Source organism: Bombus terrestris, chromosome 7 (genome assembly GCF_910591885.1).
Source record: "Bombus terrestris chromosome 7, iyBomTerr1.2, whole genome shotgun sequence".
Classification (NCBI taxonomy): domain Eukaryota; kingdom Metazoa; phylum Arthropoda; class Insecta; order Hymenoptera; family Apidae; genus Bombus; species Bombus terrestris.
Window position 1 is genome coordinate 2,078,350 of NC_063275.1, and position 22,744 is coordinate 2,101,093.

At 32.7% G+C, this 22,744-nt stretch overlaps 4 protein-coding genes across 8 annotated transcripts; 3 read left to right on the forward strand and 1 right to left on the reverse strand.

Moving 5' to 3' along the window:
- The first annotated feature begins 20 nt into the window (after nucleotides 1-20).
- Nucleotides 21-6,520, forward strand: LOC105665866 (BTB/POZ domain-containing protein 10). Of its 4 annotated transcripts, none has more exons than XM_012309751.3 (7): nucleotides 21-186; nucleotides 774-896; nucleotides 1,654-1,770; nucleotides 4,131-4,268; nucleotides 4,341-4,612; nucleotides 5,091-5,288; nucleotides 5,530-6,520. In XM_012309751.3, exons 1-7 carry the CDS (start codon nucleotides 89-91, stop codon nucleotides 5,994-5,996), a joined length of 1,413 nt encoding a protein of 470 aa, XP_012165141.1. In that variant the 5' UTR covers nucleotides 21-88; the 3' UTR covers nucleotides 5,997-6,520. The 4 variants fall into 4 exon arrangements, with proteins under 4 accessions (XP_012165141.1, XP_012165140.1, XP_012165142.1 ...); XM_012309750.3 differs by having other exon boundaries at nucleotides 23-207; XM_048407352.1 differs by lacking the exon at nucleotides 21-186 and adding an exon at nucleotides 572-713.
- Nucleotides 6,521-6,999: 479 nt separating this feature from the next.
- Nucleotides 7,000-15,546, forward strand: LOC100651954 (protein nervous wreck). Its single transcript, XM_012309760.3, has 21 exons — nucleotides 7,000-7,164; nucleotides 10,110-10,207; nucleotides 10,498-10,543; nucleotides 10,635-10,720; nucleotides 10,872-11,153; nucleotides 11,240-11,303; nucleotides 11,384-11,512; nucleotides 11,618-11,740; nucleotides 11,848-11,951; nucleotides 12,030-12,174; nucleotides 12,283-12,360; nucleotides 12,426-12,477; nucleotides 12,583-12,686; nucleotides 12,778-12,931; nucleotides 13,023-13,195; nucleotides 13,353-13,659; nucleotides 13,838-14,052; nucleotides 14,135-14,234; nucleotides 14,335-14,478; nucleotides 14,557-14,588; nucleotides 14,677-15,546. The coding sequence occupies exons 1-21, from the start codon at nucleotides 7,144-7,146 to the stop codon at nucleotides 15,238-15,240; spliced, it is 3,021 nt and encodes a 1,006-aa protein (XP_012165150.1). The 5' UTR covers nucleotides 7,000-7,143; the 3' UTR covers nucleotides 15,241-15,546.
- Nucleotides 15,547-15,598: 52 nt separating this feature from the next.
- LOC100652075 (3-hydroxyacyl-CoA dehydrogenase type-2) lies at nucleotides 15,599-17,816 on the reverse strand. Its single transcript, XM_003396418.4, has 3 exons — nucleotides 17,437-17,816; nucleotides 16,756-16,920; nucleotides 15,599-16,343 (listed from the first exon to the last, which is right to left on the reverse strand). The coding sequence occupies exons 1-3, from the start codon at nucleotides 17,440-17,442 to the stop codon at nucleotides 15,750-15,752; spliced, it is 765 nt and encodes a 254-aa protein (XP_003396466.1). The 5' UTR covers nucleotides 17,443-17,816; the 3' UTR covers nucleotides 15,599-15,749.
- Nucleotides 17,817-18,422: 606 nt separating this feature from the next.
- On the forward strand, nucleotides 18,423-22,703 carry LOC100652193 (valine--tRNA ligase, mitochondrial). 2 transcript variants are annotated; one of them, XM_012309758.3, is made up of 16 exons: nucleotides 18,423-18,799; nucleotides 18,882-19,074; nucleotides 19,147-19,393; nucleotides 19,471-19,699; nucleotides 19,781-19,960; nucleotides 20,033-20,157; nucleotides 20,256-20,518; nucleotides 20,594-20,822; nucleotides 20,884-21,006; nucleotides 21,102-21,209; nucleotides 21,279-21,438; nucleotides 21,523-21,791; nucleotides 21,874-22,086; nucleotides 22,147-22,258; nucleotides 22,328-22,506; nucleotides 22,587-22,703. In XM_012309758.3, the coding sequence occupies exons 1-16, from the start codon at nucleotides 18,712-18,714 to the stop codon at nucleotides 22,650-22,652; spliced, it is 2,784 nt and encodes a 927-aa protein (XP_012165148.2). In that variant the 5' UTR covers nucleotides 18,423-18,711; the 3' UTR covers nucleotides 22,653-22,703. The 2 variants fall into 2 exon arrangements, with proteins under 2 accessions (XP_012165148.2, XP_048263293.1); XM_048407336.1 differs by lacking the exons at nucleotides 22,328-22,506; nucleotides 22,587-22,703 and having other exon boundaries at nucleotides 18,425-18,799; nucleotides 21,874-21,918; nucleotides 22,034-22,086; nucleotides 22,147-22,201.
- The last annotated feature ends 41 nt before the right edge of the window (nucleotides 22,704-22,744 follow it).

A 22,744-nucleotide genomic window follows, 5' to 3' on the forward strand; every position in this document is an offset into this window, starting at 1 on the left:
ATGTAGCTTAAAGTTCGGGCAACGCCTGTCGAGACGAATTGTCATCAATGACCGTGGTGTTTCGTATTATCTGTTTCATCAGTTTGGAATGCAACTTTCCGTTGAAAGGAGAAGTCAGGTTAGCTTTCAATCTTGTGGTTTAGAGATTTGCACCTCAACCAGCTGGATTTTGAAGAAACTTGGATGGTATTTGTCTATATCTAATTTGTAAGTATGTGAGATATATGTCCTATGCACAAGTATTCTGCAAGGAATGCGAAAGTATGGAGTAAGATATTTTATAATTTTATAACAGTAACTTGTCCCTTTAATTGTTAATGTAATAAGTATATATGAAATTTCTTGCAACATCATTATATCTAGTATCAAAAAATACTTACAAAATACGCTATTAAATTATAATCTTGGATATTTTATGAATATTATTTATATCTACAAAAATAATAAGCAGAAGCCTTAACAATAATTTTACAAGTATTCGAATTTTCTATATGTTTAATTTAAATTTTATTGCATAATCCTTGTATTGTTTAAGTATTTGTATATTTACTATAGTTCATAATATATATAATTATGAAGATATAGGTAGTTAGAAATGAAATTGAAAAGATACATATAAAGGTTTTGTCAATAATGTTTGTAATTCAATAAGTTATTTAATGAAAAGGTATACTTTATTAAGAACATGAAGTGTAATACTTTCTGAGAATAAGGTAATTGTTTAAAGATAAGCATAAAATAATTTTCGATTATTTACTATTATACTTTTACAGCTGGTCCAAGATGTCAAATCCTGCTGAGCGTTTAAACTATGTTCAAGATAGTAGCAGCGATACTGAAACAGATAAAGAAACAGGTGGCAGGGGCAGGCATCGTATTTATAAGAATAGAATGAGGTACTACATAAAAGATACAAATGAGTATCATGTTTGTCATAAAATAAAATAAAAGCTATAGGTATTTTAGATATTTTGATATTTATAAACATTTTTAATATTTTAGATATTTATAGATATGTTAGATATTTTATATTATTAGCTTAATTTCTAGTTTGTTAAAACAAATACTTTAGATGAGCAATAGTATGAAAATTTCACTTGTAATCTATTGTATCCTTGAAACTTAACAGTTACATGTGGCATGTATCAAAGGATGTTATGCAGGATGTCATGCATGTCAGTTAATCTTTTTATCAAAATTTACAAGTTCATACTTCTCTATAATTTTACACTAGATCAATCAATAAGCAGTGTATTAAAAAATAACATAATTCAATCCATATTTCACACTGATATATATCATAAAATTTAATTTATATTATGTAATTATATTTCGTTTTAGAATCATACCACATAGGCTTCCTGCAATCGTATTTGGTTTCATTTGTTTATTTATTTATTTTATATTAAAAAGAATAATGTGTGTGTGTGTGAGTGAGAGAGAGCGCGCACGCGTGTTTGTATGTTGAAACAATAAAAAAGTTAAATAAACAACTAGAAGCCTCCATATTATATTACTTTGACAATAAAATTTGTATTTATATACACTTGTTCATCATTTAAATTATTTATTACATTAGACTCTGTAGATAATACACTATGCTTGTTGTCGAATGCAAACATTAGAAGGGTAATGTTGTTGTTTTGCATGTAGTTGTGGTGGCTCTTCCAAACCAAAATCTTGTTTGGTACAAAGAGATGGAAGCAATGAAAGGCACTGTCATACCTTCAATTCTGGCAGACAAAACACTAATGTTAATCAACAAAGCAGGTAATATTCACAAATGAATAGGAGACAGTAAACACAATAATGTTGTATCTTGTATACAAAATATTTTATGATTTTAAGTTAATATCTGATAGTATTTATTAAAGTACTTAATTATCGTATGTTTTGCGAGTTGTATTTTTATTTCTTATATTATTGATACAAAAGTCCAGGCATCGTTATACAACAGGTAGGTGTTACTTATACGTCGATTTTGTTTCATACATTGTGTTGCGTTTATTCCTTCATCTGAAGATGAACTCTTATAGTCAGATGACTAAAGTACCGATCCTTGCTGGAACTCCATAGATGTCAAGGAATCAAATCAGGCAGACTTTTCTACCAGAGAATTGGGCTGATGATTGGGACCCAGAGCTCCCCGCTGGGCCGCCACAATTGAGTTGGCATCAACGCTAACGTACGAGAGCCTAGAAATCCGGTAGCGAAAAACCGCGTGTACAAGAAACATCTAAGAGGATAGTTGATCCAGCTGAAATGACAGCTGGTGCGGTAAAAGCTTTTAAAGAAGTAATTGTCAATGAACCTATTTGGCAGGATAGCCCTTTTTCCAAAACTCACCCCGTGCAAAGAATTTATAGTTAGAATCCCGATTTCTTCACCTTTGCACTACTGTGTGAAAGAGCGTATGCCGATCTGGAAACGGAAAATTTCCGAATCCCCAACGTGAGATGACACTTGCTGCTTTCCAGCACGTAATGACTAATATTTTGAACGTTGTAATCATCGATCACGTTGGAACAATTAATACGAAAGACCCCCATGCATAACATTCCAGAGTGCGCAATTCCCAATCCAAGGATTGAGGCAACTGAGAACGTATCTCAACAGCCAGCTGGTGGATTTGAAGTGTGTGGTGCAATAATCGTAACGCTTATGAATGCTACGTCTCCCCTTTTGTGACATCAAGATTAATAGAGGCGACGGTACAACAGAATGAAGATAGGCAGTTTGATTCATGGCACCCACTTCCGGACGGAATGTCTCCACTCCATAGTGTGCTTACTATGAACTTACTTGGCTATCGCCACCACGTGGAACGATTAACTAACGAAGGATTACAGATTTTGCGAAATGTCACATCCCCTGATGGTAGTGACATGCAGTCGCGATTACGGTGAAGTGGCAAACTCGCTGCTCATGTCTCCGGAACACTTTGTGGTATGGAGACAAAATACAAGATGATCATGTGAAAGCCAACGCGAGGAACAAATACCGCTAATACGGTTGGATGAAGGTTGACACAATAGACGGTGGTGCCATGCAGCAAAACCGGCAACGCCTTTCAACAGTTATTGGATCGGTACAGTCATCCGTCGCACTTGGTAGCGCCCAATGTTATTCGGTGGCAGTTTTTGCCTTACGTCGTGAGAGAGAACTACTCGGGGGGTTTGCTAAGTAACAGCCCAGGGTCTTGCGCTCCCTGGATTGGTCGATACTATAAATAACAACTTCAATATGATTGCCTAATGGTTGAGAGGGACCTGATGACTTTATGGGATACAAGGCATAGGAACACTTCGGCATCGGATGAGCGTACTTCACTAATAACGACATAGTTGCGAAGAAATTATTTAGTTAAGAAAAGCTAGCTACCCTGAAACAGAATGATTCTCTCCTAAATTTAGTCTAGAAATAGCATTTCAATACATAGCATAGAAATTCATTCCTAGCATAGGAATGAATTTTGTTATCTTAGGTGCCCATTGGAAGTCCGTGGAAGGCCCTCTGCATTAAAGGTGCACCTCTCGCCGTCAGCAGTGCTGAGGGCCATGTTGGCGAGCGAGAGGGGCTGGAGCGCGGTCGTCTCCTTCTGCGAGCAAGTAATGCTCCGTAAGGAGGCGGCCGAGTGAGGCGCAGCTCGCGCTGGTCCCGTCCTCCGGTAAGTTCGAGCCGCTGGCCAGTCCGACACTGCGGGACTGTCAGCTGTCTGGTTGGGGAACCAGATTACCTTGCACGGCGGCCCCAGGGACAGGCGTGCTATGGCTGCATACTACGCCATATTCACCCTTCCCTACTTACGGACGGAGATAACGCCAGGGGGCCTGAGATGCATGCTTTCGCGGTTCCAGGGCGGTTCTTTAGGCGTTAGGGACGGCCACCATGAAGGTTTTGGCCGGTAGAATCCGGCACTACCCCCACGTTCTCTCCCCTTCCCTAGAGAGAGGACGCGGGGTGCCTATAAAGATTTCCACCACGTAAAAAAAGAAAAAAATAGTGTTACTTATATATTTATTCAATATTCTGCATTGCTTTATATGTTTATTACCCATAATTCTTTTGTTTTATGTAAGTATTAACATTAAATGATCTTCAGTAGTAACTTGGAACATATTTTTTTTCAGACTTTGCTCTGGAGTTAGTGTTGGAAAAAATCAACAAAGTCAAAATAGAGACAATTTACCATCATCAGGATCTATTAATAGTATAAACAATCCACAAGCTAGTGATGAACGCATTACTCTTATTGTTGATAATACTAGGTAAGTATTATACAATACATTTTTTACTATTAATATGATTATATTAAGTTACAAGATAAATTTCTGTTTTAGATTTATTGTTGATCCTGCACTCTTTACTGCACATCCAAACACGATGTTAGGTAGAATGTTTAGTTCTGGTGTTGAATATGCTCAACCAAATGAACGTGGTGAATATGAAGTTGCAGATGGTATATCTGCTATGGTGTTCAGAGCTATTCTTGATTATTATAAAGGTGGCGTAATTCGATGTCCACCGACAGTTGCTGTTCAAGAGTTACGAGAAGCTTGCGATTATCTTCTTGTACCATTTGACGCTAATACAGTAAAGTGTCAAAATTTAAGTAAGTAAATATAATTGAATTATACTATAATGTTTATAATTCAGTACAAATGAAATTATCAAATATATTTATTATGTTAATGGTGCGTAACAAATCTTCCTGGAATTTTTCCAAATTTTTTAATCAGGATCATTTGTTACTATTAGGTCATCCCATAAGTTCGTTCCGTTTTTCGAGCGATCATATGTTAAGATTGTTTACATACCTTTCAGTTTCATGAAAAAATGTAATCCCCCTCTCGTTGTACAACTTCTTCCCATTTTTCAAGTGCATTGGTCCCTTATCGCCGTATGTTTATAAATCGACACATGAAATGTATACACAAAAGTTGGCACAAACTTATGAGATGACCTAATATATAAAATTATTGACTCGTTTCACAAGTAATAGGTCATGACAACTCATAACCATTAAAAAGCACAATGCTTATCTATAATAAATAATAGAAATTCTAAAAATAAGGTGATTTATTTCATAGGAGGGCTATTACATGAATTGTCTAACGAAGGTGCACGATGCCAGTTTGAAGTGTTTCTAGAAGATTTAATACTGCCTTTAATGGTAAATAGCGCACGTAGAGGCGATCGCGAGTGTCACATCGTTGTTTTATTGGAAGATGATATCGTTGATTGGGATGAAGAATATCCACCGCAAATGGGAGAAGAATATTCACAAAGTAAGTAAGCAAAGGATACTGCTTTTTACTTCCGGCTTTTTTTACAATATCAAGCTTCAAAATATGTGACCTTGCTACGGTATATTGGATGTATAAAATAGAAAATCGATAATCATATCGGTCGTAGTCTTGAACATTTTATTGGCTATATTAAAACTCATTGCCTTCAATAAGAAGTTTGTGATTTATTTCACATTAAAGAAAGCATAATGTTAATAGAGTGTCTTTTATTTTCCAACAGCTGTTAACAGTACTGCGATGTATCGGTTCTTCAAATATATCGAAAACAGAGATGTAGCTAAGCAGGTAATGAAGGAACGCGGTTTAAAAAAGATTCGTTTAGGTATCGAAGGATATCCTACTTATAAAGAAAAAATTAAGAAGAGAGCAGGGGGACGTGCTGAAGTGATTTATAATTACGTGCAAAGACCATTTATTCACATGTCCTGGGAGAAAGAAGAAGCGAAAAGTCGACACGTCGATTTTCAATGCGTGAAATCGAAGTCTGTGACAAATCTTGCGGAAGCTACTGCCGATCCGGTATTAGATGCTGGTGGAAATCCGATAGCAATCGCTCTTTTGCAAGCTGAACCAGCGCCTCAACCAGAAGTCGTGTTACCAGTCGGTTCGGATGCCGACGTTGATGGTGCCATAGGTTTACCAGCTGATCAAGATCTTGGATCTATACCGCCTGACGAGTTACCATGAATGTCGATTGTAGAAGTTAGAACAAACAGACATGAACTTCGATTACCAAGTATTTATGGACTGCTTTCTTCTTGCGTCAATTTTTAAACCTAGTCAGACTTGCTTACCTCACAATATTCGCTTGCTTAAAAAGTTAAGCTTCAAATTATTGGTTTCCGAAGAATGAATTTCGTCGTGTTTTCCATATTTTTGTAAGATAATATCAGGCGAGTAAAATTGCTTGAATATGATTACGCTTCAGATAAAATATGTGTCAAGAAATATGTAAGAAATATGTATTTCTTGTGGATCGAGCAAGTCTGATTTTGACCCAGTCAAAATGATGTATAGTGAAGTTATCGCATCTTGTGGATGTTCAACTAGTTTAAAAATGTCCGCTGTGACTTTTTCAATTTTGTATGTAATGTTAAACGTTTCTTATAATTACATGTCAAATACGAAATACATAATGATTCATTAGGTATGTATTTGCGAAAAGTATTCCCGTTTTATACAATTAATAAAGTTGAATACTGTTTCCGAGACTGTGGTTCTTTGTTTTTGCATGTTATTTCAATATGTATTTTTACAAATCTTTTCCATGGTGTGAAATTATGCAAAATAAAGTTAACTCAGGCGCTTCGAACAACGTAATAACAAAACTATACACATTATAGCCTAAATGAGAGAAGTTTATTTTTGATCACTGTGTATTGAGTATTTCGTGTATAGCGCCTTCGCATTTTCACGGATCAAATAATTAAAAAATTCGAACTAGATATTGAAATATGTAGTAAAACGAATATGTCGAAAAGGGGGGAATTTCGGTTGATGTCAGTCGATAAAACACACGGAAATTCACATAGAAGAAGATGACGCTTCAAAGTATCGTGCGAGATCGGACACATCGGGAAAAGTCGGAAAAAGGAGAATGAGAAATGCCGAAGATGTAGATCGAGAGAACGCAGGCGCGTATGCGATCAATAAATAGGCTAACTCAGTCGAGGACAGGAGATCAGTAGCGTACGAACACGCAAGCAGTGAGGGTGGTAGCGCGTGGTAATATTGTGTCGGGTGAGGCGTACGAAAACAACAAGCACCCCTCCCCGGCGGACGGTGTAAAACGGGCTGCCAGCGGTGAGGCTGCAGAGCAGGCCGCTCGTCCAGCATGCAACCACCACCGAGAAAAGTAAGCCGATAAGCTTGACATCTTCGCTGTCCAATTTTTTTCTATCAACTCCGTACGATCTTTTTTCTCTTGCACCCTCCTTACATCAGATTTTATTTCGTGCAATTATATCGCAATGCATTTACTGGTATTTCTCCGAGAATAAATAAATCTATTTCCTGTCGTTAAACAAGTTAAAATGATCCAGCGCGATATCGTGAAAGTAGGGTTCATTTCTAAAGTGTCATACGTATCGAAGGAAGTATACGAGAGGGTAACAATTCTCGATACGATCGAAACGCACGAATTTGACCGCGTATCGATCTTTAGCGATATTTTACGAAAAAATTGACGTAAACGGCGTTCGAACGTTGCCACGATAGGAAAATCGATGCGCACTTCGGTCTTCGCCACGAATCTATATCAAAAGCTGACCTCAAAATCTATAGAACGGGCCAAAGACCCAGGTTAATATCTTCTCAGATCGAAACGAACGTGCATCCTACCGATAATGACTTCTACCCTCCTTCAAATTCCTCGCTTTCACACTGCTACCATTCGGAAATATCATCCTCTTTGCGCAGATCTAAATCTCCTTGTCCCTGAAATTTCCGTCTGTCTCCTTTATTATATAACTGTACACTATGTTCTCGCCGAAATCGATCCCGAATTTTGAATGTAGGACGATTTTTAGGAGGCCATGTTTCTTCTCGAGAAACTTTTCGCAAAATTTATTTCGCCTTGTAATTTAAAGTTTTACCACGAATTAAGATTAAACAAAGGATAGTATGGTTTAAAAAAAAAAAAAAAGAAAAGAAAAATGTTTGACTTTTCGTTCGTAATTGCCTTTTACTATAAAATATTTAGTGCGATAATGACTCGAGGAATCGATAGATAATGAATGGCAAAGTACTCTTTTATTGTGGTTACAACTAGTGATTTACATGCACTTGCAATCTTTCCACGCCCTCAAACACGACTAATATGTTGTTCGCAGGATAATAAAATGTCCAGGGCAGACATTGCGTAGTTTTATAATTTTTCTATCATTTTTAATTAACTGGATGGACATAGATGAGAAAATAGTCGAAAGTCTTCCCGTTATTCAGTTAACTCTATTCCTTTAAAGATAATAGGATTCTCCGATCTATTTATCAAGGTAGCGAATCGGGCTTTCGCTTCGCTTCGTGACAATGAAGTTTCGTAGTTAAAGATCGGGAGATTCCTGACCCACTTCCACCTACCGAAAGCCAGTCAAATGATAAGAATCCAGAAGTGATTGGCAAGAAGGGAATGCGTGTTTTACGCCTAAGACTGTTTGAAAAGTATACGTCCTTTCGGCGAAATTTGCTGCAGCTCGCTGCGAACGCTCCTCTCTATTTGCTTTTCGCACCGGAAATTTCTCTTCGCGTCTTCCGGACAATTTTATGTTTACCCACTTCTTTGCACTCGACAATTTCCCTTTGACGAGAATAGAGCTAATGGTCAGAGAGCAAGCTTCCTATTTAAAAATTTTAACTACGCTAATTATTTATGAGATCGAAGCAGCGCATAATTTTACACGACTTCAAGGAATTCTTTCCGTTCTCTCTCCTCCGTTTCAAGAATGTTCGCCGAGTCACTCGATATCTTTTCTAACAATAAATCGCCCTATTAGGAGTCGCGATTACGATTTTCTGACGACCTACGGATGCAGTTTAGAATTCATTCCCGTCTCATTATTATCGTATCCCGTCAGGTACATCTTAGACGGGTTAAAATCTGACCTTTCTGTCTCGCAGGAAGTAAGCTGGATTAGAAGGAACTATAGTTCCCAAGTAATATTAGATAAAGTTTCGTTCTTAGAAAAGACACGGTAATTTACTTGCACGTAAAAAGTGACAAATTGACGGACTTATTGAAAATTCTCCTTTATACTTTGCCTGCAAACGGATTGAAACAAAGCGGAAAACTCTGTTCTGTCGTTACTTGATATTTCCATTAGCGTGTTTGTCGAATCGCTGGAGCGAAAAAAAGACTTGAAAATTTGCATTGTACTCGAACACGATGAAGTAGGTTTTATCGTTTAACGATCTGCGTAACAATACGTGATATTACTAGTACACACACACACACGCATAACTATATATTTGTCCACAAACTATAAGCGTATCTGGTTGATATATTTTTTAAATATTGGTAGGATCGATAAGAAAATCAATAGAATTGCAATGACTAAAGGAAGCTTCATTGCCCCTGGATATTAAATGATTATTCATCAGAGTTCACTAAGTCAATATGAGTCACGGTACTTAAAGAAGATATCGATACACCCACTTATACAACAAAATTGAACTTAATTTATAGCAATCTTAACATTAATTAAATCATTAGTCCTGCACGTTTGCCTACCAGGAAATTAGTACCTCGCCAATGTATGAGAAAAGGACAGAAATTTTTACTTTATTTTATTTTTGTATCCGAAGCTACGTGCTTTGTTTGAAACATACTCGATTGAAACTATAAAGGAAAATTTGAGGTATACGAACTATCTTATTTTTATTGAATACTTAACTTTACCAGTATTAAATAGATCCAATAGTCGAAGCCTGTAAAATTTTGTACATGGATGACTCTATCAATACTTGTAACAATATACAAAAATGTACGAACAATCGAGCTACATATTTTTCTTAAAGCGTATGTTCACTATCCTTCTATGTATAGTATTCGTTAATGTTATCGTTGCCAAGTCAATTTTTCGGCGCGACATTCTGGCAAAGAACCAAAGGATACGCCTCCATTTATTACGAAGATCTGTTCGTAACAAAATCGGGATATTACTACAGAAATATCGACGTGATTGTGTTTATTAACTGTTAAATCGGATCGCGTTATAACGTTACATTTTATTACGCATATGATATTAATTAGATGTAACGATAGAAAGAAGAGAAAATACAGATTGACAATGTGAACATTTGCAGGGAAATTACACGAAATTCCTTAAGAATGTACACGCAGAGCAAGCGGCAAAATTACAAGCGAAAAACCAGCATGAATGCGACCTTCTGGAAGATATACGGTAAGTCTAAAACTTATGTAAAGGAGGATTAGATAAAAGCTCTTTAAACAACCTAAGCTCGGGTCATTTTATATCACCGATCTCGATTTCTTTGACGTTACACTTTCACCTTCAATAAATTTTATCTTATTCCACTCGTATTACAAATGAGTTAACGCCCCTTGATATTTGTTACATATGTATTTTCTGTAGCATAGTGCGTCTAACATGTATCTCATTTTATAATTTTGTATTTGCAAATAAATTTTTTATTTGAAAGCATTCGTTCACAGTGCAAATATATTTTTCAGCAACTTTACGATAAAAAAGTCTGCGATTGAAAAATCATACTCGGAGGTAAGGGAGATATCGTTTTTCGTAGCGAAAACTGTATTTACGAAATCCACGTTATCAAGTTTACCTTGTTACTGACCAATGATCATTTCAGGCACTTCTTAAAATATCCTCAGCATATTTGAATAAAAAGATACCAAACATTCCGGATTTGAAAGTGGAAGGTGGCGAAGAAAAATGGTACACTTTAATATTATGCAGTATATATTAAAATTGTCCTAGCCGAAATTATCCCCGTCCCTGCCCCCAGTCGAAGAAAGTTAAAATACGTTGTAATGTTTTTCTACATCTTGAAACAATTCGGTTGAATTTAAATAATTGTTAATTTCAGGAATATGTGGAACGTTTGGCGAACAGTCTTAGAAGAAAACGAAAAATTGGCTAAAGCGCGACTAGCTGCGGTAGAAGTTTTTCAACAACAAATTGCTGACGATGCAAAGAGTTTAAAGATGCATAAACTACAAATCTCTAAGAAGGCAATCGACCAATTAATGATAGTACAAAAAGAGTTACAATTGTGTGTACAAGATGTAGACAAAACAAAGAAATTGTACTTCGACGAAGAGCATAGTGCCCATGATGTACGCGATAAGGCAAAAGATATCGAAGAGAAGTATGTGTTTACACAGATTTGATTAGTAGACAGTCCAAGTTTTGCAATGAATTGAAGACTTAAAACCTGGTACTGATTAATTACAGACTAAAGAAAAAGAAGGGATCCTTCTTTCAATCGATAACGTCATTGCAGAAAAATAGCGCAAAGGTAGAGAAATGTTAAATAATTAAGGTATTAAATAATTTGTAATAATTCAGATATTTTACGCAAAAAGTTACTGTTTCCAGGTGAGCTCGAAACGCGATGCTTTAGAAGAGAAATCAACAGGAGCTCGAAATGATTATTTACTTAGCCTCGCCGCTGCCAATGCACATCAAAATAGATATTTTGTGGTCGACTTACAAAGCACTATGCAAGTAAGTCACTTTTATTACGATATACATATATATATACATATATGTACATGTAAACTCTTTCTTTCATTTAAAATAAATAAAAAAGCCTTTTTCCTCTGTTAACAGTATTTAGAGCAAGATGTTTACGATAAAGTTGCGGAATATTTAACGCTAATGGGTCGTACAGAACTTTTGACCTGCTTAGCTACGCAAAATAGTTATGGCAAAATTCGTGATCAAGCGCAACAAGTGAGCATAACAATTTTAGACAAATTACCTTAAAAATTAATATGGATAACATAGATAATATAGATAGATTAATGTAAACTGTTTCGTTCATTTCTTATCTTTTACAGCTCACCAGAGAGTACAATATACAGTGCTGCTGTTTGTATTATCCTGTTTTAAAGCAACATATACAATATGAATTTGAAGCTTGCGACAACGATCCGATAGAGAGGTTTATAAATGATTTATCAGATGGATATACTTTGAAACGTTAATTTTTATGATACTCTAGAAAACAGATTTGTTGCAGGATAACGGCTGATCATTCTGCTGCAGCTACACTTGGAAAAGAAGCTCGACGCTGGTCGACGAGAATAGCTCGTGAAATAGGCAGCGCTCGAGAAAATAGTAGAAAATTACAAGTTCTTCTACAACTAAAAGAGTCTGGACAAAAGGTTAACGAAAGAAAACAACTAGTCGCTACAGAAGTCTATTAAATTATCTCTTTTACGTTGTATATCCGGAATTGATTTATTAATACTTATACTTAACAATGATTATAGACTGATCCAAACGATCCACAAGGTCCAGATTTAGATACGAAAATCGATGAACTGAAACATATGATACGACGTGCAGAGGTAAGATATGTGGTCAAACGTAATTCACGTCAATTCCCTTCTTTACCTATTTACTTGTTCATTAGACAGCAAAGCTAAAGGCAGAAGCAAGAATAGAATGCCTTCGAAACGGTGGAGGTTTGTTACATATTTATTTTTCTGTTTACTCGAATGCAATTGTTATAACAAATCGTGACTTAACAATTAGTAATTGTATCGCTTTATATGTGTTATTTTTTTTAGTGAATGTTGATGAATGGCTGCAGGAAGCAGAAACTTTAAGTGTCCAAGATATGCCACGTTCAGCTAGCTCTCTTTCTGTTAGAACTGATGCATCGGGAACGGCGGTACTGATATTTAACTTAAAACTTGTCAATCTTTTCTTATATGGAAAATTTTATAAAGTGTCGTAAAAAAAATCATGTATATGTTATACAGGAACATCCGTCCTCAGATTCGTTTTATGATAGCGATGGCGATGGTGGAAGCGACTTGACGACTGTCGAACGACCAGGCAGTGCACGAAATGCTTCTCAACAAGAAGAAGAAACAACTAAGGAAAGGCAAAGACATGATAGTGAAGAAGTTGATGGTATATAAGGATTAATAATATATGACATAAATCATAATACAGAACAGAACATTCCATTCAAAATCACATTATTTGTATTCTCAATTGATAGCTTTACTTGAGCAAGAGAAGCAACGAATAGAACAACTTACTGTTGGTTGGGACGATCCGACAACTGTAGATTGGGATAACGAGGAAAAGGAAGAACAAACTGAGATTCGTGAAACATCTGAAATGCCTCCTACGCAGCAAATATACAAGTGTACCGCGCTTTATTCGTATACGGTGTGAACACTATATACTTTATAAACGATTACTTATTGTAATAGAATTAACGTTTTAGCAAGAAATATGTATATTAGAGAGACCATTTTTTCTAGGAAAATATTTATATATACCTTACTCTTTTAAGTATCTTTTATTTAAAATAAATTTTCTATAGGCGCAAAACCCTGACGAATTATCGATTGTCGAAAGTGAGCAACTGGAAGTCGTTGGTGAGGGTGATGGTGATGGTTGGCTCCGAGCACGAAACTATCGTGGCGAAGAAGGATTTGTTCCCCAGAATTATCTCGATGTTGAAAGGGATACAACATCCGGTCTAACTTCCCAAGGACCAGGTCTAGTACAACAAATATCCTTCTCCTCGGTAGATTACACAATCGATGATCATGATGCAGTAGATCCAGATGCTAATCTACAAGCTAATCTACCAGCATCAGAAACTATTGTACAAAATCATATAGGAGGTAAGTCTACTTTACATCTCTAATGTTAAGTAATTTTTATTTTTTTCAAATACGAAACATTATATTAATTGTATAGCTTATGGCACATAATAATTTATGTAATAAATTAATACACTACATATATTTTATAATAATTAACGTTATCAGCATCAAATGCCGGTATTGATCTATTTTTCAGAAGTAGAACAATATTGTATTGCCCTTTATGACTACGATGCCACATGCGATGAAGAACTTAGTTTCCTTGAAGGCGATATTTTAAAGGTTTTAAGAAAAGAACCACACGATGTAGACGATGGATGGTGGGAAGGAGAATTACGTGGACAACGAGGATTATTCCCATCTTTGATTGTAGAACCTTGTGCTGCAGACGGTTCACCTTTGACTCCACAGGTGAAATTTTAATTGATTAAAGATCCTTTCAATTATTAATATATTTATTTTTAACAATCTCTTCTACGTCTTTTATCATTAGGAAAATATAACACCGCCGAGCTCTGCACCACCAGTGTTTACACCACCCGAAGTTCCAGAATTTTTATTAGAAAATGAAATAACACAAAGTATGATGAAAGGTAACAAACTTCTTCTAAAAATATTCTTAAAAAAATTATCGTAAAAAAGATGATGCTATTATTATATTGATATGATGTTATATTGTGCTATATTGCATAGAATCACAAGATGGAATATCTAGTAATGCAAACGTTGAACAACAGCATCGACAAGAGGGTTTCATAATAAATCTTTCAAAGGACCAAAAAAGTCAATATGGCTCGCAGTTTGAAGGCGATAAATCCGAAGGGCCTGGTATAGTAGGTAAGTTTCAAATCATTACTGTTATTTATCGCGTTTCTATTTAATTTAAATATCAATATGCACAAAACTGCTGCTTAGTTGTAGAAGTATCGGATGAATCGGGAACAAAGGTAAGCAGTTTATTAAATTGTAGTACAAAAACATTTATTTAATGATTGATTGTTAGGCAAAATCTAACTATGTATTTTCTATTTTTAGGTAGATGATGAGAAAACAAAGCAGCTGAACATTGACCAGTCTAAAGACGATTTCGGACTTGGGGTTGCGCAAATTGTAATTACTGCGGCAACACCAATGGAAGAAATTGAACATCCATTCCCGGAATTAGAAGAAACCGCTGATGACACAGTGAAATCGACGGAAAGTTCTGATGGTGATTTACCTTCAAGCACTACTACCGAAGTAAATGAAAGTGATTGCAAAGAAGCTACTGTAATAATGGATGAAAGAGAAGAACAAGAAATTACAGAAACGACCGAAGATATTGAAGAGAAATCAACAGTTGATGACTTACCAACTGATTCAGCACCATTTCCAATTAGTAGCAGCTCTGGAAGTGAAGGAGACTCAACATCCGGGCCAAGTACAGCAGATAATTCTCAATCTATACCATCTCGTGGTACCGTAATCGAAGTACAAGAAACAGAAGATATTGAGATCGTGCCAGAAAAAATGGTAATAGGAGGAAGGGCAAGTATTCCAGACGAATTACAACCTGACCAACTAGAGAAGCTACAAAATCTGAAAGAATCGAATGCCTAGGAATGACTAGACCTCGGAGATCCTGATTATCCTGCCTTATCAAATAAACTGGCTCTTCCGAAAAATCATCAAAATAAATTCCAGTATTTACTGAAATTTTGGAAATCTCCAGAGGTTATTGCAAAGAAAGACTAATGAATAACGGGACAACTAAACGATTTTTATGTTGATATTATGTACACAACTTTTTTGCTAGATGATACTCTAGTGAACTATTTAAAGAAAGGTGTTGCGACTTTTGCAACCTATTTACAAGACATTAATGTACAGTCATAAGGTAATAAAGAAAATTGTCGATACCTATAATAGATGAAAACTTTTAGTTGTTTGTGTACATTCTAAGAGAATTATAATGGTGTTGCATGTAAAAAAATTAACGGTTTTATTCATTTTTTATATATTTTTGTCTGATTTTATTTAACTTTTATTTACGATATCCACGTTCTGAAAATCCTTTATCCATGTTCCATGTTCATATAAACAATATAAAGGTATACAAAAAATTGTATTCACGGTTGCATTCTGAGAGCACCATCTAATCTTATCACTTCTCCATTTAAGAGATGATTTTCAACAATATGTTGTGCAAGCTTAGCATATTCATCAGGATTACCCAATCTGCTTGGAAATGGTACTGTTTTCTTTAAATACAAACGTACTTTCTCTGGTAAACTTCCCAGCATTGGTGTATCAAATAATCCAGGTGCGATTGTAGCAACACGAATACCAATACTAGATAGGTCACGAGATAGTGGCAAAGTCATACCAACAATCGCACCTTTGCTCGCAGAATATGCTACCTGACCCATTTGTCCTTCAAATGCTGCAACGCTTGCTGTGTTAATTATCACTCCCCGTTGTCCATCTTCATCTGGTGTATTCTTATATATCAGTGGTACAGATAATCTAATGACATTAAATGTTCCAGTAACATTTACTTTAATCACATTTTCAAAATTCTCAATATTGTGTGGAAGATCTTTATTATGATTATATATTTTGTGGGCACAGGCTATTCCTGCTGCATTTACTACGACATCCAATCTTTTGAACTTCTTACGTATTATAGATAAAGCATCGTTTACATCATCTGCTGATGTTACCTGTAAAACAAAGTTGCAAACTATCTATTAATATAAAAATTTCTTTTGCAAAAGTTATATATTTATAATATCAAATTATATACAACAGATATTTAATTAATAAGTAATTTAATAACATTCAATGTCAATTCATAATGGTTACTATTACTATTAATTGCAGTATACAATTAATACTATAAAGTTTTACATTCCTAAGAAACTATTAGTTCTAATATAAATATGTTATAATCTAAGAAAAAATATATTATGTTAATATGTATAATTCTAAATTTCCTTAATTGAGTCTCTTTAATGTATTTTGCTATTAATATACAAACTGAAAAATTTTATTACTATAGATTGTTTATATAATTTTTAATACTATTACTATTAATAGCAATAATAATATTTATGATACTTATTTCATACATACATCCATTGGTGTAAAGACAGCAGACGCTCCAAGTTCATCAGCAATTTCATTTCCTTTAGATTTTGGTAAATCAGCAATAGCTACTTTAGCACCTTCTTTTATAAATCTTCGTACAACACCAAGTCCCAATCCAGATGCACCACCAGTTACAAGAGCAACTAATCCCTAAAATATATACATATAATTATAAATATATAAAAGTTTCTTATTTCTTACATATAAATATTTTCCTCTACCATATAACATTATATGTATAATACATTAATTAATGAATATAAGATATTCATTCAAACAAAAACTAATCATTTTTAAACTAATTATCTTTATTGCATTTTAGGAAATACACGGAATGCTTATTGTAACACATTTTTTAATTATCTAATTTTTCTATCTTTTCAAGATAATAGGCATTATCTTGAAAAGAATAAATTTTATGAAAAAATATAACAAGCTTTTTGAAATTAAACAAAGTCCAGTTTTTATTAATCATAAACAATGACATTAACATTAGTACAAAATAACAAGTATGCAAAACAATTCAACATCGTACGTTAAGCGTTATACAAGTGTTAATACCATAAGAAATGAAAAGATTCCGCATGATTTCTTATGCTACATGAATTTATATTCGTAATAATAATTAATATTAATGTATATAGAGATAATACCATTAATACTTACGTTCATTATTTAGGAAAATGTTAACAAATGTATCACAGAACGATACACGCAACACTTCAATTGTAAATATTAGTTAAGTCTCAACTAATACCCGTTAGTAACAGCTAGTACCAGCTAAATGAATTGATACGCGTCATTTGGATCTTGGACTTACAGTTATGAAATAGAAGTGGAAGCAAACAGGATACAACGATTGAGATAAGATTAAAATTATAAAACAGAGGGAGCCAACCAAGTTCGGTTTTGTTATTGGCGTAAACTTTCGAATAATCATATCAGTATCCCATTCTGCAACTTTTTTATAAGCGACTCAGATAATAATGTATAGATCCTATAAAAACAGAATAAACAATAGAAACCAGTTATTATTTAAAAATATTTCATTGTTATATAAAATATTCATTATAACTACAAAATTTGTACTTAAAGGCATCTAATCAGAAATTAAGAAATTTTATGTATTCAATGTAATCTCTGATGTAATATTATGTTATTTTGAATTACAAATCAACTTTTAATTATGTACCAAACAAATGTGAATTAATACTCTGTTAAATTAACGTTAAATAAAAAATGCTTTTCTCTGTATTTTATGATTTATTATTTTATCTACGTATTTACATACAATTCATTATTAAGAATGACTAATAATTAAATAGGAAATAAAAGATATAAGTGAATATTTAACAAAATATTTTTTATCATTCATGTCAAAAATTGATATAGTGCAAGTCACGTTTGTATAAATATACATATATTTACCATACGATTAGTAAAATTTTATTTTAAGGAGACATGTATATAAGTACATTTAAATTTAATTTAAATCTTTTATAAAAATTTGTAGAAGAAACGTAATATTTATAGAGAAATTATTTATACATAATATATACATTAAATAATACATACAACAATTAAAAATTATTTAATTTTCTATTTTTAAAAAAGGATTATTTATTTAATAGTATAATATAATAGCTCATTTGATAAAAAGAAATTAATGAACAGTATCATATTACTGAAAACTATTAAGAGGAGCTAACCTAATATAAAGCTATTAATTCAAAACAACATAAAAATATCTGAATTTTAAATAAAAATTTACAATAAATCTTATTCTGTAATAAACATAAATCCAATTATATCTAACTAATGACAACCATTAACATTTATGATTACAGTGAATGAATGATTTGATGTTACTTGCATTATTGGTTATGTTTTTTTAAACGTATAAAATAAAAGGAGAAATATATGACATATATTTAATATATAATGAAAATCATACAATGTAATACTTCATTACACGTTAAGTCCTATTATAAATATTGCTGCAATAAGTTCTCTACTCAACAGTTATCAGGTATTTACATTTTTCGTTCATCAAAATGTTAAAAAAAAAGTAATGTCTATATAAAGTTTATCATTACGATGCCTCTTTATAGATTTTCCAAAAACTTTTAATAGTAAAAAGAGTGAACATGAATGGTATCAGATTTGGAAAGACAATAATCATTTTACTATTAAAAATAATGAAAAAGCAGCATTGAAAATGCTTTTACCTCCCCCTAATATAACTGGAACATTGCATTTAGGACATGCATTAACTGTTACAATTCAAGATATATTAGCAAGATGGTATCTTTACAAAAATTATTAATTATTTAAATGTTAAATCAAATAACAATTCAGAAGGTAATTTGCATTTAGGTATAGAATGAAGGGACATCCTGTAATATGGATACCAGGTTTTGATCATGCTGGAATTGCAACACAAATGATGATAGAAAAATATCTTTTTAAAGTAAAGGGTATCAGTAAGTCAGATATAGGAAAAGAACAGTTTCTGTCATTTGTTTGGCAGTGGAAAAATGAAAAACAAAATAATATAAAATCTCAATTAGAAGCTTTGGGTGCTAGTTTAGATTGGTCTAAAGAATACTTTACAATGAGTAAGGTATAATAGGAATTTTTCCATAAAAGGTATCTGAAATGTTAAACAAGCAAAGTATTCTTTTATATTTGAAATTTCAGGATCATAATGTTGCTGTGATAGAAGCACTTGTCATATTGAACAATCGAAATTTATTATATAGGAAGAAAGATTTGATAAATTGGTCCCCTACTCTACGTAGTACAATATCGGATATTGAGGTAGAACACTTATACATTACTAAAAAGACACAGCTCCAAGTTCCAGGATACAAGAAAATGATTACATTTGGTGAAATAGCATATATAGCTTATCCAGTGAAAGATTCAAGTATAATCATTCAAATATAATACTACCATATTGTATGTAATCCATTTGTAAGAAAATTTGTTTCAATTTTTGTTTTCTTAGAAGATAAGATAGTAGTAGCAACTACTAGACCAGAAACTCTTTTTGGAGATGTAGCAATTGCTGTTCATCCAGATGATGAAAGATACACAAAATATATTGGGCATCAAGTTTGGCATACTTTAAGAGAAACATACATTCCTGTTATTTCTGATCCTTTAGTTGACAGACAATATGGCACAGGTAATTACATTTTAATTATTTCAAACTTTTATTAGTCAGAATAGTACATTGTTATAAAAATAATTCTTTTAGGTGCAGTAAAAGTAACACCAGCGCATGATCCTTTAGATTACCAGATTGCAATGAATCATCAATTAGAAATTATTGAAGTTATTGATGAATATGGAAATATAACAGGAATAGGCAAACAATTTAAAGTACATTTATCTTTTATTTAAATAATTGCATTTTTTACAAACTTCGTTTTAATATAGTAAATTCCTTTATTGTAACTCTTTTTTATTACAAATTTTAGGGTTTGCCAAGATTTATTGCTCGAGAGAAAGTTTTAAACGAATTGTCAAATAAAGGTATTCTAAACAGTATCAGTGATCACGAGATGTACGTGCCATTGTGTTCACGATCTCATGATGTCATAGAATACTTACTCAAAGAACAATGGTTTATTAAATGTGAAAGTATGGCTCAGAAGGCGCTACAAGCTGTGGAACAGGGGCATTTAAAAATAATACCTAATACTTATGAAAAACCGTGGTATGATTATCTCAATAATAACAGGTACAAAAAAGATATAAACAATATATAGAAAAGATTGATAATATCATTCATTTCTTAATTATATATTCCTTTTAGAGATTGGTGTATTTCAAGACAAATTTGGTGGGGACATTCTATTCCTGCATATTATGTTACAGTTGAAGGTAAAACTGAATGGGTAATTAGTAGAACTGAAAATGATGCAAAAACTATTGTACAAAATAAATATGGACCAGATGTAAAATTACATAAAGATCAGGATGTATTGGATACTTGGTTTTCTTCTGCTATACTTCCGTTTGCAGTAATGGGATGGCCAAAGAAGGTATAAAGCTATAATAATTGAATAATATGTAAAATATGATTATATTAGAAGACATTTTTAGACAGAAGATTTTAAAAGATATTATCCTTTAACATTAATGGAAACGGGAAGTGATATTCTTTTCTTTTGGGTTGCAAGGATGGTAATGCTAGGATTGGAATTGACTAATTGTATACCTTTTAATGTAAGATCTTCTATTCTTTGGCACATATTTCTTTTAACATTGATATATAATCTTATAAGATTCATTTAACATTTTAATAACAATTGTTCATTCAGGAAGTTTTACTGCATGGTCTTGTATGTGATGCTTATGGAAAGAAAATGTCTAAAACAACTGGGAATATTGTTTCTCCAGAAAATATTATCAATGGTATTACCTTAAATGTAAGGATTAATATGGGTGTTTTATTTGAAAAAAACGTATCTTTATTTTAAATATTGTGATGTAAATAGGACCTGATTGCACAAATGAAAGAAAGTTATAATACAGGTTTAATTAGTGAATCTGTTTTAAAACGAATGTTAAATGCAAATAATAAACAGTTTCCTAATGGTATACCAGAACATGGTGCAGACGCGTTACGTATGACATTATGTAGTCACAATATTAAAAGTTAGTACATATAAATTAATAATATTTCCTCTTATTATTATACAGTTTTAATTATAATACATACAAATATCTTTGTTTAAATAGATCAACATATCAAGTTTGATATTATGGAGTGCCAAACAAACAAATTTTTTTTAAATAAAATTTGGCAAGCAGGCAAATATGTTTTACTGATGACAAGCAAACAAGTGTATCAAGAACCTACAAATATGACAATTATTGATCAATGGATTCTAAGCAGATTATCTCTAATGATAAATATAGTCAGTGATTCATTTATGCAACGAGATTTCCATAAAGCTATTGCATCGATGAAGCAATTCCTATATTATGAATTTTGTGATTTTTATTTGGTAATACTATAGTTATTAAAATTTGTAATTACTAATGGAGAAATATAATTTAAAATATAATTAGAGACCTTATTCTATATAGGAAGCAACTAAATGGGGATATAAGAGCAAAGACATAGATGCACATGTAAGTCATACATATAGCTTAAGAAAATGTTTAGAAGTATTTTTACGTATATCTGCACCTATAATTCCATATATATCTGATGATTTGTACAAAAGATTATCAAATGAATTCCCAGAATTTTTATCAGTGCCGTCATTAATGCAAGCACAATATCCAGTACCACAACAGGTGAGATAACATATTGACATTTTAATATGTTTCAAAACAATAAATTTATATACATTGCAGTATAATGAATGGAGAGACGTTTCCCTAGATGAAAAAATAAATGATGTCTTAAATATTATATTAAAAATTAGAAGCATTATCGGTAATGTTAGCAAAAAATTAAATCCAGAAGGTAGTTATTTATAAATTATATACTTTCATGGTGATACATGAAGAAATTAAAAAAGATTTTTATTTACAGTTCACATTGTAACTAGCAAATTTGAAAATCTTAAATTTTATAATGATGTCATAAATTTAATTAAAGGTGGAAGTAAAATTTTTAATATTTTTATATTCTTAAAAGATGATTATACAGAAGATAAAAATAGTGTTTTTTATAATTGTAGTTCTGATTGTACATTGTTTATTATCACTGAGGTAATTTAAACAATTATATATATATATATATATACTTTACATTTACAATGATTAATATTTATTACTTTTTTTATTTATAGAACTCTTCTATTCTGCAACAATTTAAGGAGAACATCTTGAAAGAGACAATTACACAAAAGAATTAAAACTAAATAATTTAAAAGAAATGTAATTTAAATAAATTACATTAAAAAATATTTTAGGATTAAATTTAGTGATTGAAATCAGATTAAATATT